The sequence below is a fragment of the Antrostomus carolinensis genome, unplaced genomic scaffold, assembly GCF_000700745.2.
Source record: "Antrostomus carolinensis isolate BGI_N321 unplaced genomic scaffold, ASM70074v2 scaffold5264, whole genome shotgun sequence".
NCBI classification, from domain to species: Eukaryota; Metazoa; Chordata; class Aves; order Caprimulgiformes; family Caprimulgidae; genus Antrostomus; species Antrostomus carolinensis.
Window position 1 is genome coordinate 1 of NW_010311271.1, and position 16,308 is coordinate 16,308.

At 35.6% G+C, this 16,308-nt stretch overlaps 1 protein-coding gene across 1 annotated transcript; it reads left to right on the plus strand.

The window, feature by feature from the left end:
- Positions 1-107: 107 nt before the first annotated feature.
- PER2 (period circadian regulator 2) lies at positions 108-13,738 on the plus strand (the record flags this gene model as incomplete). The annotated part of the gene is made up of 11 exons (XM_010166674.1): positions 108-239; positions 1,740-1,836; positions 2,619-2,775; positions 2,858-2,985; positions 4,568-4,741; positions 5,021-5,281; positions 6,734-7,581; positions 9,786-9,972; positions 10,509-10,701; positions 12,357-12,507; positions 13,589-13,738. Coding segments are annotated over 11 exons (2,478 nt in total), but the record flags the coding sequence as incomplete, so codon positions are not given.
- Positions 13,739-16,308: the final 2,570 nt, after the last annotated feature.

Below are 16,308 nucleotides of genomic sequence, written 5' to 3' on the forward strand. Positions count from 1 at the left end.
CCCCCCCCAAATAAATTCTTTTTTCCTTACATGGAATTACCGGTAACAATTTCAGTTTTATTTAAAGCTGGTGTGCTGAGATATATATATTTTGTTGTTGTTAACAGCCTGTCCACAACAGTGGATCCAGTGGCTACGGAAGTCTAGGTAGCAATGGTTCACATGAGCACTTAATGAGTGTGGCGTCCTCCAGTGACAGCACAGGAAATAATAATGAAGACACTCATAAGGATAAAACAGTAGGTTTGAATTCTTGTTCTTCCAGTATGTGGCACAAAACAAACTAGTAATAAAGTGGTGGTTTTTACTTACAGTATAACCCTCTCAATTAAGGGATAGAAGAAAGTGTAAGGAAAAAGTTGTTTGTCTTTTTTGTTTAACATGGAAAAACCTTTCTGTCCAAGGGAATAAACACTTCTGGTGTAGATGAAGTCTCAGAGCACTGACGCACAACTATAGGTGTGAAAGTCAGTGTATATAAAGCATTTTAACCTGTACAGTGTGTTAACTTATTATAATATCTGTTATATGCTGTGTTTCTGGGAAAACTAGCTGGATATTTGAAGCAGTTTCTTTTAGGAGCGAAAAGTCTGTAATTACTGTTTTTCCAAATAAAACTAAGATGATAAAATGAAGTAATACCTGCATAACCAAGTGGTAGCTTGACCTTCATCACTTTTTATGTTGCAAAATTATGCTATATAATATGGAATTAAATAAATGGAATGGAATAATTTTATTTTTTTTTTTTAGCTTAAAACTTAACTTTACCATAGATTAGGCCATTGCTACATCTAGCTGATAGTGAGATATAATTTAATTTTAATTGAATTTTAAAATTCTATTAGTCTGAACAAAACAGCAGTGTTAAATTTGTACCTGTGCTTAACAGAACTATTCCACAGGCAAATTAAATCAGCTGGACAGTACTCTACTGAATGTGGATGCAAAGGAACTGCACCTTTTAACATCTCTAGTTGTTTTGGCTTTGGTCTTCCCAAATTTGTTGTAGCTCACTGAGTTACATTTAATTCTGAAAGCCAGTGTTTTCCTTAACTTAGTTAATATTGTTTATAGGCTAATTGTCCCAAATTTGATTTCTGCTTCTGTGATCAGGCATGGCACACTGCTGTTCTTGCCAAGATGCTCGCTTTCCTGGCTTTCAGTCCTTAAACACTAGTGGCTTAAGCAGATGAAGTATCTGGATTTTTTTTTAACAGATAAGTTTATTACACTTCAGAGCTATACAGAAAAGTAATGTTTAAGGAGATCTTGTTTTTGAGGGAAATACGTATCTTTCCTTTGCTATTTCCACAGACAGTTGCAACTGTTATGTTATAGTTCTATAATATCCTGTCAGGGCTTGGTTAAACTTCTAGCATAAAAAGTTCTCAGTCTTGGCAGCAATATTTTGTTTATGAAGTGATACTGCTGTTTTGTTTTGGGTTTTTTTTCTGAGGTCTTTTTTGTAATGTATCTTAATATTTTTCCTATCCAAGTTATTCATCCATATTAAACAAAATAGAGCAATTGTGTACAAAACCATACTTTAATCTTTTTCCAATTCCCAGAATTGTGCTGCTGCACAATAAAATTCTATACATCAGGATTTTTCCTGTGATCAGACTAATTGTAAGATAGAGATTAATTAAAGTTAGATTTAATTTACTGAGGAATCACTATGCATATTGGTTTGTGTCGGAATTTTGTAATAACTCTTTTTAATTGCCTAATTTCAGGTGGTTTGTCAAGATGCCCGGAAGGTCAAAAATAAAGGACAGCGTATATTCACTGACAATAAAGCAAAACTGGAATATAAGAGAGAACCTTTTGCAGGTAAGACATTAGCAAATTCATTATTTGTATATTGCACTGGTGCCTCATATAATGCAACAGTAGGATTTTTTTCTAGTTTACTTCTGATCAATGCATAAAGACAGCATTTTTATCAATTAAAATTATATTGTCCTGTGTCTCTCAACTGTGCTCAAGAAAATACTATGTTCAGCTATGTCTGAACCGATGTTATAACACACAGTTAAGGCATATCCTAAAGCTGTTGTTTTGATGTATGTTAGTTGTAGCTCATATTTTCTTACAAGTCAAACATCTTTTCTGTTAGGTGGAGGATGACATTATGAATGTTATCTTTCCTGTTTGCTTTGTAACCTCATGAATTTTTAAGTTAATAAATCTTAAAATCTTACTAATGAGATTTAAATTCTGAATACATTAATCCGTTATTCTTCTGATACTTTGTTACAACTTACGGGTACTAGAGTTGTCTGCCTACTGAGTGTTTTTCAACTCTAGGGATATCTGTTCTTTTACAGCCATAATATCTCTTCCCTTTGGATCCCTATGCATCAACCTAACTAATAAAATTCACACCTCCAAGAATCCCTAAGAACAGGAAAATTTTTTACACAATGTTACATGTAAATTATTTACACAATGTTATATCATCTATTAGTGTGCAAACCTCTTAGTTGCTTTACAGTGGTTAATTTGTGACCTGTTAAGAAATGCATACAGATGAGAGCTTTCACTGTTACTTTTAGGTGAATTTGCAAAGATTTAATGCTATAATTGCATAACAGCAGTATCTCTTTTCATAGAAAAACAAAATGGTCCTGGTGGTCAGGTGAAAGATGGAGTGGGAAAAGATAATGCACTAACAGCTGCTCCTAAAAATGTGACCAGTGAAGAGTTGGCTTGGAAAGAACAACCCATATATTCTTACCAACAGATTAGCTGTTTGGACAGTGTCATCAGGTAAGCAGCTGGTGTGTAAATTACTCTTGACCTCTAGACTTAGGACTCACGTATCTAATATTGTTAAATCATTGTATCTTAGGTACTTGGAGAGTTGTAATGTGCCCGGTACAGCAAAAAGAAAATGTGAACCTTCATCAAGTGCTTCATCACTGAATTCTGGAGTTCATGAACAAAAACCAGCTGATAATGCTGTACAGCCCTTGGGAGGTATATCTACATCACAGCTTTTTCTCGATTACTTTTTTGCTAGCAACCAGTTGGTTATTAACTTCTTTGCAGAATAATGACAAGCGTAGTTTAAGCATGACCTCATAGCCACTTTCTCAGTGTTAAATGCTTGGAGATCTGACATTTATTATGAAAATTTTCCCTACTGTCAAAATACAGAGTGGTTGATTCAATATCTGGATTGTAGATGCAATAAGCTTATGTATAGTGTACAATATACAGCAGGATTTTGAGTTTTAGGACTTGAGTCAGTATCAAATGTAAAAAGTTTTTTTCAGAGTTGAGACTTAAAGGAACAACCAAGTGAAGAACCTGGCAGCTAATTAATTGCAACAAAAATATGCATATTACACTTTAGTTTCTTCTTTGTGGACATTAAAAAAAAAAAAAAAAAGTGTGGCAGGGTACACGACACAGGAGAGGGTAAAATGCAGCATTAGACTACTCTGTGTTTTGTGAGGCACAAGAAGCTACTTGAAAGGGATGTCCAGCCATGGAAATAAAAGATTAGGATTACTGAGGATAGCTATGTAAAAAGTCTGCTGTAGGCAAAAACCTTAACTTAATTTGTTAGGACTTAGGTATAGCATTTGATATGGCCCTTCTCTAGATGGGGAACTAAAGTGAGGAATGTAACTGGTTAGCTCAAGAATTGTGAGAACTGTAAAGAACTGTATATAAATGAGATACTTGCTGATTCGACCTTGTCATTATATGAGGCTGAAGGGGAACTGTCTAGTGGAGTTTCTCAAAAACTGGTCTTGGTAATGATCTTGTCTATATTTCCTTTTGATGAGCTTCAACAAGAAGTTCTAATGCAGCTTTTTAAATCAAATTGGAAGATGTGGGTATACATAGGAACAAAGCGTACTGTAGAAGGAATTTGAATGCCTTGGGAACTAGAGAGAGAGAGAAATGGTGGAACTAGCATCATGCCATTAGGAACACAATTTCTGCTGTCATTTGGAGTCTATGCAGTTCTAGTTGTCAGGAGAAGATGTGGGTTCACTAGCTTCTTGGTGCACTGATGACTGAGAACAACAAAGCCACCAGCATACTTTAGTCAGGAAAAAGGCAAACTTTAGGTGTTAAAGATGTGTTATGCCAAGTATTCCTACTAGAGAAGGAATGTTTTAATACTGTTTTATGAGGCACTGGTATGACCTCTGCTGGATTATTGTGTATAGCTTTCAGGTAAGAGAACTTAAACAGGTAGATGCTCAGAGCAAAGCTGTTAGGATAACCAGCTAATGACAGAGATTAGTGTACAACAGTATGGGAGCTGGGTGAGACTTAATTTTAGACTGGAAACTTTCTTCCAAAACTGTGCCATGAAAGAAGAGTGAAGACCAGGAAAGAATAAAAAGTTCTTCATTGAAAATATTTGTTTTGACTGTATATAAAAGTAAAGGATTGGATTTGGTTGCTCAGAAGTCCTTCTATTCCTAAAATGTTCTTGGTGGAATGCACAGTTTAGCCTCTACTGTTTTGCAGCCCCAGCAACATATAACTTGCATTTGCTCTGGTTTATGTTCAGTACACTATGACTTTCTTTTAATAGATCCTGCTGTATTGAAGGCATCTGGTAAATCAAATGGTCCCCCAGTGGTCGGTGCTCACTTAACATCTTTGGCGCTACCTGGCAAGCCTGAAAGTGTTGTCTCTCTCACAAGTCAGTGCAGCTACAGTAGCACCATTGTTCATGTTGGAGACAAAAAAACACAACCTGAATTAGGTATGTTTTTTGTTAATAAATTGTCTCCAAAATGGTGATTGCTAGCAAGTTTAAACTTCAGACATGTGAACAGCTAGTGTCTACTTGTGACTTACATTTTCTTACAGCTAAAATGTTTCTATAGGAATGGAATTTGTATCTTAAACTTACAGCAAAATTATTACAGAATTATAATAGCTTAAAAATGCATATACTTTATTTTTTTACTTAATTTACTTCATTTATTTACTTTATTTACTTCATCTTGGCTTATTTTTTTTTTTCCTTCTATTTCTGTAGAAATGATAGAAGATGGTCCAAGTGGAGCAGAACTCTTAGATGGCCAACTTCTTGCCCCTCCATCCAACTCTGCACATGTAAATCAAGAAAAGGAGCCATTTAAAAAACTGGGACTGACAAAGGAAGTCCTTGCAGTGCATACGCAAAAAGAGGAGCAGAGCTTTTTGAATAAGTTTAAAGAAATAAAGAGATTTAATATTTTTCAGTCCCACTGCAATTACTACTTCCAAGATAAACCAAAAGGACGGCCTGGTGAACGTGGTATGGCAATAGTTTTCATGATAAAACTTGTATTTATATAGGAAGTAAATTCTGTTGAGAGGGCATTTCCATTTTTAGCTCTATTGTGGGGCCACTCTGAATAGTGTCAGTTGCATGCTGTTTTTAAAATCCACAGAAAAATTCTTTCTAGTGAGTCTAGTGTGAAGATTGAGAGTGGAGTATAGCTTTTGAGGTAATAACTGGCATTTTAGTAACTAATGTTTTAATTTTTATCTATTCACTGTGTTGTTGCTGTCATTCATTTACTTTCAAGGGACAAAACCCATGCTTTAGCATGTTTGCTTTATTGTATCTATATTTGTATTCTCTTGCTTTTCTTTTCCTTCTGTCTTTCCAGCTGTCTTTTTTTTTTTTTTTCCAGGCTTGTGATTTTTTGTTTGTTTGTTTGTTTTGTTTTGTTTTCTCCTCCTTTCTTTTACATCTGGTTTCTCCCATTCCACTATTGTGTAATCAAGGAAACAATCTGGTAATTGTTTGGTTGCCTTTAAGTTAATAATGTGATCAGTGGGATGGAAATGGCACAAACTAGCTGTAATAGTGAGATTGTTTTGTTTATTAGGACTAGGAACTCTCAATAGCATTTTCAGAAGTGCTTGATACTGATCTGACTTTGTTCCTGTTTCAGTCCTGACTTGACTTGGAACAGAATTCAGATGCTGCTAAGCATTTTTTTGCAGATTCTTATCCTTTAAATTTTTTATTTAAATAGTTATGCAGGTCCTTGACTTAGGAGACATATTCTGGAACCCTTTAGGCCCCTTACATTCTCTATACTCAATAAACTTTCAGCCTATCTAAATAAGCTTTAGACAAACTAAAAGTTTGAGCAGCTTTTAGCGCCAGAAAATATTTTATAGATTTCCTCATGTCTGTAATCATGAGCTTGACAGCCTTTGCCAAGGAAGGAATCGCTTGGTGCAAACTTCTAAAATAAGGTTGTAAAGGTAGCATGCTTCTTTCTCCTCAGGAAATTTTCTTTCTCTCTTTCTGCTTTTTTTTTTTTCCTTACCTTTTCAGTTACAGAGCTGCATGACCTTAACTCTCAAGTCACGTCCCTTACTGCTTTCATTATAATTGCTGGAGTAATTAGAAGTTTGCTCATCTAGGAACCACTGCTTTGCAGCTTTGTGCTGTTTGGGTGACACATTTGAGCCTGAGTTGATCCACTGCTGCTGCTCTCTCTTTTTTTTTTTTTTTTTTTTTTTTTTTTTCCCCCATGGCATGCCAGCATGGTTTTCATTGCCAGTTAGCTCAGCTCTTGTGCTAGAGGTAAAAGTGAACCTGACCTCTTCTCAGATGCTTCCATTTGGGTAGGCTAAGTCCAGAACTGCAGTTTTGAGCAACTTCTAGGGATGACAAGGTGAAAAGGATCCATTAGATTGCAAGTAGGATCTTTCTTGATATTTTGGGTTTCTGGGGATTTTTTTGCAGCTGGCCGTGGACAAAGAAATGGTACTTCGGGAATGGATCAGCCTTGGAAGAAAAATGGAAAGAACAGGAAATCAAAGCGCATTAAACCACAGGAATCTTCGGACAGTACAACTTCTGGAACTAAATTTCCCCATCGGTTCCCTCTTCAAGGTTTAAATACTACTGCTTGGTCACCGTCAAATACTTCGCAAGCGAGCTATTCAGCAGTGTCTTTTCCCACTGTTATGCCTGCATATCCACTTCCTGTTTTTCCAGCTGCAGGGACTGTGCCACCAGCTCCTGAGACTTCACTCTCTGGTTTTAATCAGTTGCAAGACTCTGGAAATACTTGTCCTATGCAACCATCCCAGTTCTCTGCACCCCTTATGACACCTGTTGTAGCTCTTGTGCTCCCCAACTATGTCTACCCAGAGATGAACAATAACTTACCTCAAACGCTTTACCATAGCCAACCCAACTTCCCTGCCCATTCCACTTTCTCTTCACAGACAGTATTTCCAACGCAGCCACCATTTGCTACACCCAGCCCTTTCCCACAGCAGGCATTTTTTCCCACACAACCATTCCATTATAATCCATCAGCAGAGACTGAAAAGGTTCCTGTTGCAGAGCCAAGGAATGAACCATCCCGTTCCTGCACTCCGCAGTCAGTGGGTCCTCAAGACCAGGCTTCACCACCTCTGTTTCAGTCAAGGTGCAGTTCTCCTCTGAATCTTCTACAGTTAGAAGAAACCCCAAAAGCTGTTGAAAGCGGAGCTCCTGCAGGTTTACATGGAGCTTTAAGTGAGGAAGGAGCCATAGGCAAAATCATGACAACTGATAACTGTAGTGGAAAGGGATCCTTGCCAGTAAGTATGCTGTTGGGTTTGGGATTTTATTTTTTTTTGCCCTGTTCTTCTGTGTCCGCTACGTCGTTTTCAGTCCTTTCACTTGTGGGACCTGTTTTTTAATGGCGAACAGTAGTCAGTCAGTATAGTGCCAGGAGATGAACTCACTATTGTAGTTAGTAAATTCAAACTTCAGCAGACTGAATAAAACATGAAATCTAATCAGTAGAATAGTTGTAGCCTTTAAAAATTAGAACTACCTTATTGTTCTTCTAAAGTTATGCTAGGAAGCTTGGAAATACATCCTGAAATATTTTCTTCCACTTTTTTAAAAAAATATGAATATGGATAAGCCTATTGAAAAGCACTAAGATAGATTTAAAATAATGTGAACACTTTATTTTTAGCAAAAAGTTTTGGGCTAGTATATTAGTGTGGAGTGGGGAAACAATCTGTAAGTGGTCTGAAAGAAGCTGATTTAAAATAAAATCACATCTTTGTTCACAAACAAGCAACCAAAGTAGAAGAAGAATGAATTATTACTTGCAGACCATAACTTTATTTTTGTTTTATTTGGTGCACTAAAACTATGCCAAGCTATTTGGTAACTTCAGATTTTTTTATTTCCTGACTCATTAAAATTTGATGAATCAGTTCAACAAATAACTTTACAGAAACTTCAGATGGGGTAATATGTACGTAAAGGTTTCTATGACAGAAATATGTAGACTAGTATTAATGCTTTCTAAAGGCACCATAGGGTATCTTTAAATGCTTAGTCTCTGATGGGATGGAGTTGCAGGTAATGGTAGAACAAGGGGTAATGGCTTTAAACTGAAAGAGAGGAGGTTTAGATTAGATATTAGGAAGAAATTCTTTCCTGTGAGGGTGGTCAGACACTGGAACAGGTTGCCCAGAGAAGCTGTGGATGCCCCCTCCCTGGAAGTGTTTAAGGCCAGGTTGGATGAGGCTTTGGGCAACCTGGTCTAGTGGAAGGTGTCCCTGCTGATGGCAGGGGGGTTGGAACTAGATGATCTTTAAGATCCTTTCCAACCCAAACCATTCTATGATATTGTTCCTTAAGGGGGGTGAATGCAGGGAGAACAAAGAGAAATGGATTTTGTTGTATCCATGTTTCTAGAGAAACTTCCAAACTCAATGGATACAGTGCAAAAACTTGTCACATTCTGTTATTACGTGATTTTGTTATCCCAGGATCTTGAGAACAAATCCATTTGATTTTAATGGGGAAAAAAATCTCTCTATCATACTAGTTGTAGAAATGACACTTAACAGATAAATTTTCAGGGATATATGTATCCAGTGCCATATTTGGACTAATGTATTCTGTGCATCACATAATACCTCTGAAATCTTATCTCTATAAGGACTTCTGACTTGTGCTAGGTATAACAGTGCATCTGTGACAACCTGTAATTTACAGCATACTCTGAGATGCCTCTGCTGGATTAAAAGAAGCTTGATAACAACATTTAATAGTGACAATTTTGTCGGCAAACTCTTTTGAGTGTCCTTGACCTGTTTGTTCCTATTCTTTAGAAACTTGCAAAATGTAACTTTCTGTAATTTCCTTATCTCTTACTGTAAAATGGGAACAATACAGGCATTTGTTCAGGCATGTGGTAAGGATAAAGCTAGTTCTTTCCATTATTATGTATTTTGCTAAATTCTGTCAACCATAATTTCTAGAATTTAGTCTTCAAACTGACTTGAAGTGGTTTTGCTTATGTTAGAATTCAGCATAGTTAATGCTCTTTCTCTTAAAAGCATGCAAATAAATTGTCTTGCCTAGCAAGCTTTTATCTGGGAACACCTTCTTCCCACCTTCATCATACATTGGGAGTAGTAATAGTGATGGACTGTTGTTTCAAATCTCTGAGGAAGACTGTAGTAGGAGCTAAGTATGAAGTACTATACTTTTGTTGTTTGTTTGGGTTTTTTTAAACAGAAATTGAATTGAAATCTCAGTCTTAGTGAAGGTCCACTTGTTTACGTTTCAGTCCATTTTGTTACTCCTCAGTTGGTCTTGGCATATGTTATTGTTGGTTGTCCGTCTTTGAATAACTGTGTAAACATATTAGAATATAAAGTGAAATGGATTAATATTAAATGTAAATTATTAGTAGTGAAATAGCCTTGGCTTTTTGTTATGGGTTTGGATTTTTAAATTTTTTTTTTCCCTCCCCTCCCCTTCTTATGACTAGGCTGAATCTCCAATGGATGCTCAAAATAGTGATGCACTCTCCATGTCTAGTGTCCTACTTGACATTTTACTTCAAGAAGATGCATGTTCAGGCACTGGTTCAGCTTCTTCAGGGAGTGGTGTATCTGCAGCTGCTGAGTCTTTAGGGTCTGGATCCAATGGCTGTGGCACGTCAGGGAGCAGAACAGGTAACTCCGGCAGTGAGTACTCTCTTAGCATTTTAGAAGAGTTGGAGTGTGAGGTACTGCAAATACCACTTGAACATCAAGTGCTTTATGTAAAAATCTTTATTGTCTTTAAATCCTCATTGCATAGTTCATTCTTTATTTGGTTTTTTATTACATACCATGGAAGTTTTTCTATTGTGCTTGATTTACAGTATAGAAGCTTTTTAAAGTGTATATAGAATAGCCATTAAGACATTATGTAGGTATGACAGAATAATGAAAAGAAACTGCTGTACTCCATGTTTCATTTCAGAGTTTTTAATTTAAGTAAGCTAATTATTCTGTTGAAATTTAATTGAGACTTAGCTTGAGGATTTCAGTTTAAAAAATATTAATGCAGTTACTTAGGGGTTGAAGTTCCCTCTGTTTAAAAAAAGAAATAATATAGTGGTTGTATTTATGCTTTCACTTCTATTTAATCTTCTCTATTTTCAAAAGCATTCAGATAATCTATGTATTTGACAATTTATAATGAAACTTTAAATTTCTTTTTAAAGGTAGTAGTGAAACTAGTCATACCAGCAAATACTTTGGGAGTATTGATTCCTCAGAAAATCAGCATAAAACCAAAATGAAGGCAGAAATTGAAGAAAGTGAGCACTTCATTAAATATGTCCTTCAGGATCCTATATGGCTTTTGATGGCAAACACAGATGACACTGTTATGATGACTTACCAGATACCTTCACGGTAATTCCAGTGTTGTAGTCCTTCACAATCTGTATACGTGTTGGGGGGGAGCAGGATGTACAGAAGGAAAGATACATATGCATCTCTGTCTCAATAGAAGTAAATTGGTTTTAATGTTTAGCTCGCTGCCAAGAGGAATTCTTGCTTCCTTTATATCTTTTGTATACTACACAGTAAGTTCTCAAAAAGTAAAGATTATTTGATTTTTAGATCAATTACCTGAGTTGAAATTAACTTGGGTATATATATATATTTGAAGCTGTTTCATAGTTAGTGACTTGTAACTACTTGCCTAGAAGTCCTTGTAGTCCGATTAATAGATCATGGCAAGTACGCTTAGAACTGATGATGGTTTGTAGCATGGAAAATCTGTACTCCTGGGCTGTTGTCCTTGAGATGCCACACTCAGTGGCATGCTGCTTTCTGCCTTGTGAGGTTTTTTTCCAGGGTTATTAACTTTCATTCTTCTCCATGAATTCCCTTTCAAATAGGATAAGTAAATAGAAGGTAAAAATCATAAGGTTTCTAATGGAAAAAAAACTTTATTTAAAAAAAAGAGATACTCTCTGCTTCAATAGCAAAGAGCAGATATAGGAGGAAGTGTGGTGGCAAGTCTGCAGGTTGGTGGGGTTTTTTTATCTTCTTGTTTGTATTTCTTGGGAGCAGTGAATAGTATTTTGAAAGGAATAGGAAGTTTCAGTAAAGACAAGTCTTTTGAAAGGGAAGGAAAACAGGCTTTCAAAATTCAGAGGCACAGGGATGATGAGGGGAAAAAAATAGAGAACGCATCATAAGAACTTTAGAATTTTTCCCTAGATTTAAAAGTACCTTGGTATTTCTCAGTTTTTTTATCCCGAAAGGTTGATAACTATGGATGGGAATTCCAGTAGACTGGAAGAGTAGCAAAGCCTGCCAAAGAGAAAATAGTAAATATAAAACAGGATATTGTGATAAGAAGAGTTAAGCTCTCTATTAAAGCATGATGCCCAGGAAAAGAAGTGTAAAGCCTACCTGTTCTTAGGTATGCTGTACAGAACAGAAATAGCACTGGGTTTCTTGGAACATGCTTTTCTATTGTCATCCTCTATAGAGGAATACAGCTTGTAAATGTTGGGTGTGGTGTGGGTTTTCTTTAAGTTTCTGATTCAAGGTGGGGAATTGGAGGGAGAGAAGTAGGCTGCTGAAATAAAGCAGTATTTTCTAAATCTCTCTTTCTCAGTCCTGAAGTTTAATTCATTCTTGATGACCTTCTTAATATATCTTACTTCTTCTGCTCTAGTATCTCATATGTGCATCTAGTGTCTGTTTCGGATTGTCCTCCCAGTGATGGGGAACTTGGAACTTACTGCAGAAGCAGCAGAGGGAAACTGGAGTTCTTGGTGGTTTCACCTGCGGTGCTGCCTGAATAGCTCTAAGAAAACTGTTATCACTGATGGGATTTGAAAAGACAATGAGCCAGCAGAGATGCATTAAAGTTATCTGCAAATGCAGAAAGCTGCTGAAATAGCCATGCTTAATTTTCTTCCAATATAAGAATTGTAACATTCCAGAACAAAAATGGTCTTTAAAAATGATAGTATTTGACTGTGTAACCTTATGTAGGCATAAAGCTCAGAAACTGTTGAAGCTCAATTTCTAAATACATTTTATTTTAGAGATCTGGAAACAGTTTTAAAAGAAGATAAGCAGAAATTAAAGCAAATGCAGAAACTACAGCCAAAATTTACAGAAGAACAAAAAAGAGAGCTTATTGAAGTTCATCCGTGGATCCAGCAAGGTGGACTGCCAAAAACTGTTGCTAATTCCGTAAGTTTAAATGAGTGAGTTATTTTGCATGTATAACAGTGCTTAAATTATTAACTGCATATGTTAGACTTTTCCATTCCTGTTGCTATGAAAGCTTGGTCAATTACACAGAGAAAAAAATTAATTCAAATTTTCATGCAGTGGTTTCTGGCTTGATTTTATTTATCATAAGACTTCTTTCCAATGGGAAAGTCAAAAGTTCTGGTGAATACAGTATAAGAAATTTCCTTTCTGTTTTTAAATTTCTCTGTATCTGTCTGAAATCCCTTACCAAGATAGCCAGAAACTTCACCACATAAAAATCTGTCTTTTGTGCGCAGAAATTTATACCCATTGCTTTTGAGAAAGGAAGTACAAAATTAATGGGACTACACTGTTCCTTTTTTCTATCAGACTTCTCACACGGGATCATCTCTTGGCTTGGTTCTGTAAGTGGATTAATGACTTGAAAAGCAAAAAAGAGAAAACAAAGCATCCTTACAGTTTTTTTTATTGTCTGTGTATTTTACTTATTCACATACAAATGCCTGATTGCATTTTCCTTTCCTTAAGCTTTCTATCCTTTTGTAGTTTTTTTGCACGTAAGTTATCAAATGCAGAGGCTCTCTTTGCATATGAGTATTTCAAAAGTCAGTGTAACAGAATTGCAGTGGAATCCTAATCCTGACTGATATTACTGCAACGTTAATACTGTAGCATCCAACTTGTGTAAGCATACAGTTGCTTCAGTCTCTTTAAGCACTGCCACTGACATGAACATATTACTGCAGGGTTAGCAATCAAATGGAGGAAAATGTGACTGGAAGTGCATGTAAGATGTCAGCTTTATAAATGATCCATGGCATAACTGCTTCCAGTAGAGTTCTCAAGTACCTGTATTGATTTACTGCATGTTATAAAATTACTGTATGAGGGAAAGCTGGCGAGCAGAATATATCTTGGTTGCAGCACAGATGTAAAGGTTCCTTTGGAATCAGGGATCACATGCCAAATGGGCTGTTGTTTGGAAAAGTTGTTGTTTGGTTTGTTTTTTTTCTTTTACTTACAAGTTTCTATAACTTTTTTTTTTTTTCCTTTTTAGGAATGTATTTTTTGTGAGGACAATATACAGAGCAATTTTTATACATCTTATGATGAAGAAATCCATGAAATGGACCTTAATGAAATGATCGAAGACAGTGGGGAAAACAATTTGGTTTCCCTGAATCAAGTCAGTGAAGAACAAACATAGCCTTTGACCTTGTTGTTTTCAAAGCTGCTTCAAGACTACAGTGATGATCCATAAAGATTTTAATCTTGAATTCAGCAAGATGAATCCAGTTCATAAAAACAAATGTGTTTTTCTTGCTCAAGAAGAGTCATTTGTGAATGAATCTCTTTTTAAATGGTGGCAATCTCTTCCCAGTAAGGATATTGTTGAAGATGGTATAGCTCTTATTTAAAAGACTCATATTTTGCACTTATATGCCTCAAGTATTTCTTTATAAACTATAGAAGCTATCATTGACGCCTACTGTTTTTTGTAGAGTGGGTTAATGAGTACTGCAAATCCCCTTACGTACATGCTGTTCTTCAGATCTTTTTTTGGTAGTGATTCAGCGTTATAAATTGTTTTAGCAATTTTGCTTAGCGGCTCTTTAGCATTGTTCTCAATATTTGAAGTGGTCCAGCATAGTAGAAGAAACAACCTTCAAGCAAGTCAATTCACACTTGCCCTTCTCATACCTAACTCATACCAGTTAACCCCATCCTCTTTGTTTACTATAGTTTTGAATGTAGGAACTTTTTTTGTCTAAGAGAAATGTCAAACTAATTTTGTAAGATTGTCTTGGGTCAAAATACTTACGTGAATGTGTAAAAAAGTATAGACGAGTGCTGACAACTTTGTAGCCTTTTATTTAAATGGACACTGTAATACTATGAACTGTTTATTACCTTGAAGCATCATTTCTGAGAATTTATACCCAAAAATACTTTATGCTTAAAGATTTTAAAAACTAAGACTACAGAGGATTACTGCATATGCCTCAGTGACTGTTAGACAAAGCCTGGTATAACTTTAATGTTTATTTCTGATTTGTTCTGTCAGGAGATGGGCCATCAGTTTTTTCTGTGTGGCTAAACAAACATCAAACTTGTGTGTGGCAAGAGAGGATTAGACATTTCTTGTCATTTGAAGATAGTTCTTATAAAAAAGAAGTAATTTGGAGAATAGCATTGACTTTCACTATGTTTGAATTGCATAATCTAAAACTCATGGCTGGAATCCTTTGCGGTCAAGGATTTAATTTTGATGCCTCTGAGATCGTATTGACTTGAATGTGTGTACTTTATGTTCTTGTGCTGTTTATATGTGTCGGATGTGGGAAGAGAACACAAAAGAGCAACTTTAATATATTGGTTAGTTAAAGGACATTTAGTTGCAGTATTGTTAGATGTCAGCTGTAGGTCTTGGAGTGAAAAACATATGCAGAAATTAAATTAACTTTGATATGTTTGTCTTAAAATATTTTTCATGGAAAGCATTTCCTTTTTTATTAGGATAACATTTCTATTCACTGAAATTTAAGCTTATTTTCATTCTATAAAAATACTTCTCTTTGTATACGAAAAGGATGTGAAGTTAGATCTGACACCACCAAAACCATGGAGAAGTGACTGGTATTTGCTTAGCGGAATAAATAATTTGTGCAGAGTAATTAGTTATTAATTGGACAGTGTCATGAGGAAATTTGCATTGGAGTCAGGTTCTGCAGATAGCAGAGTGTGTGAACTTGTGAAACAAGTACCATCACAATTTAAAAAATAAGTATCTTAAATGCAGTGTGAAGCACTACCCAGCAAGATCTGATTCCTATCTTTAATAGTTTAGCAAGGTCAAACTTAAATATGTGTAAATATAAACTGAATGAGAAACTTTAAAATGTTAGTGTTCAAGTCTGATGTACTAAATGTTTTAATCACAAATGGAGCAGTGCAGCTATACCAACATATTAAATATATTCCATTTTTACGTGTAGACACAAATAGTTTTAATCGGACCAGGGTTTGGGAAAAAATAAAAGCTTTATATAAAAGGAGTGCATCATAATTATACAAATTATTTTCAGGGACTTCTCAACCACTTTGAACTTCTTTGCTTTAGCATGCCTTTTTTTTTTTCCTGTTTTTTATTATTATTTGTTCTCTCTCTTTTTTTTTTTCATCCCCAATGACCATCTCGTAACTAGAACTTAGTGAGAGGAAGAGAAAAGTATATTTAGAGCATTTTGTGGATGTGCTTTCTTATGGACTTAATCTTGCATCCTTAAAGTGTTTTGCATTTACAGGGTGGTATTGAAATATTTTCCTGTAACTTTAAATCTACATGCCTCCATTTATAGGTAAGATTCTGAAGCTGTAATTTTTCCAAACTGTTGTAAGATGACTTAATTGTGATGACACTTTGTCAACATGTCAACAATGTTTTCTGTACACTGTGCAATATATTTTGGTTTTGCCACTTGTGACTAATTTTTATGACTTTGCTTTTTAGAAAACTGTTAAATAAAACAAATATATTTTTAGTTGCCTTTTTGTTCCTTGAGCCTTCTACTCCATGTAAGAAGGAAAAATTATGTGCATTACTGATACTATATGAACTAGTATTTCAAACTGAAGAACTTGCAAGCTGTGAAGTTAGTTGTGGCTTACTGTCCAGAAGTAACGTTGCTGCCAGCTTGTCTGACCTGCAAGTTTAGTGATCGAATGGAAGATTGAATGTTTATATTGACTACTCGTTCTGAGAACATGTACAAATTT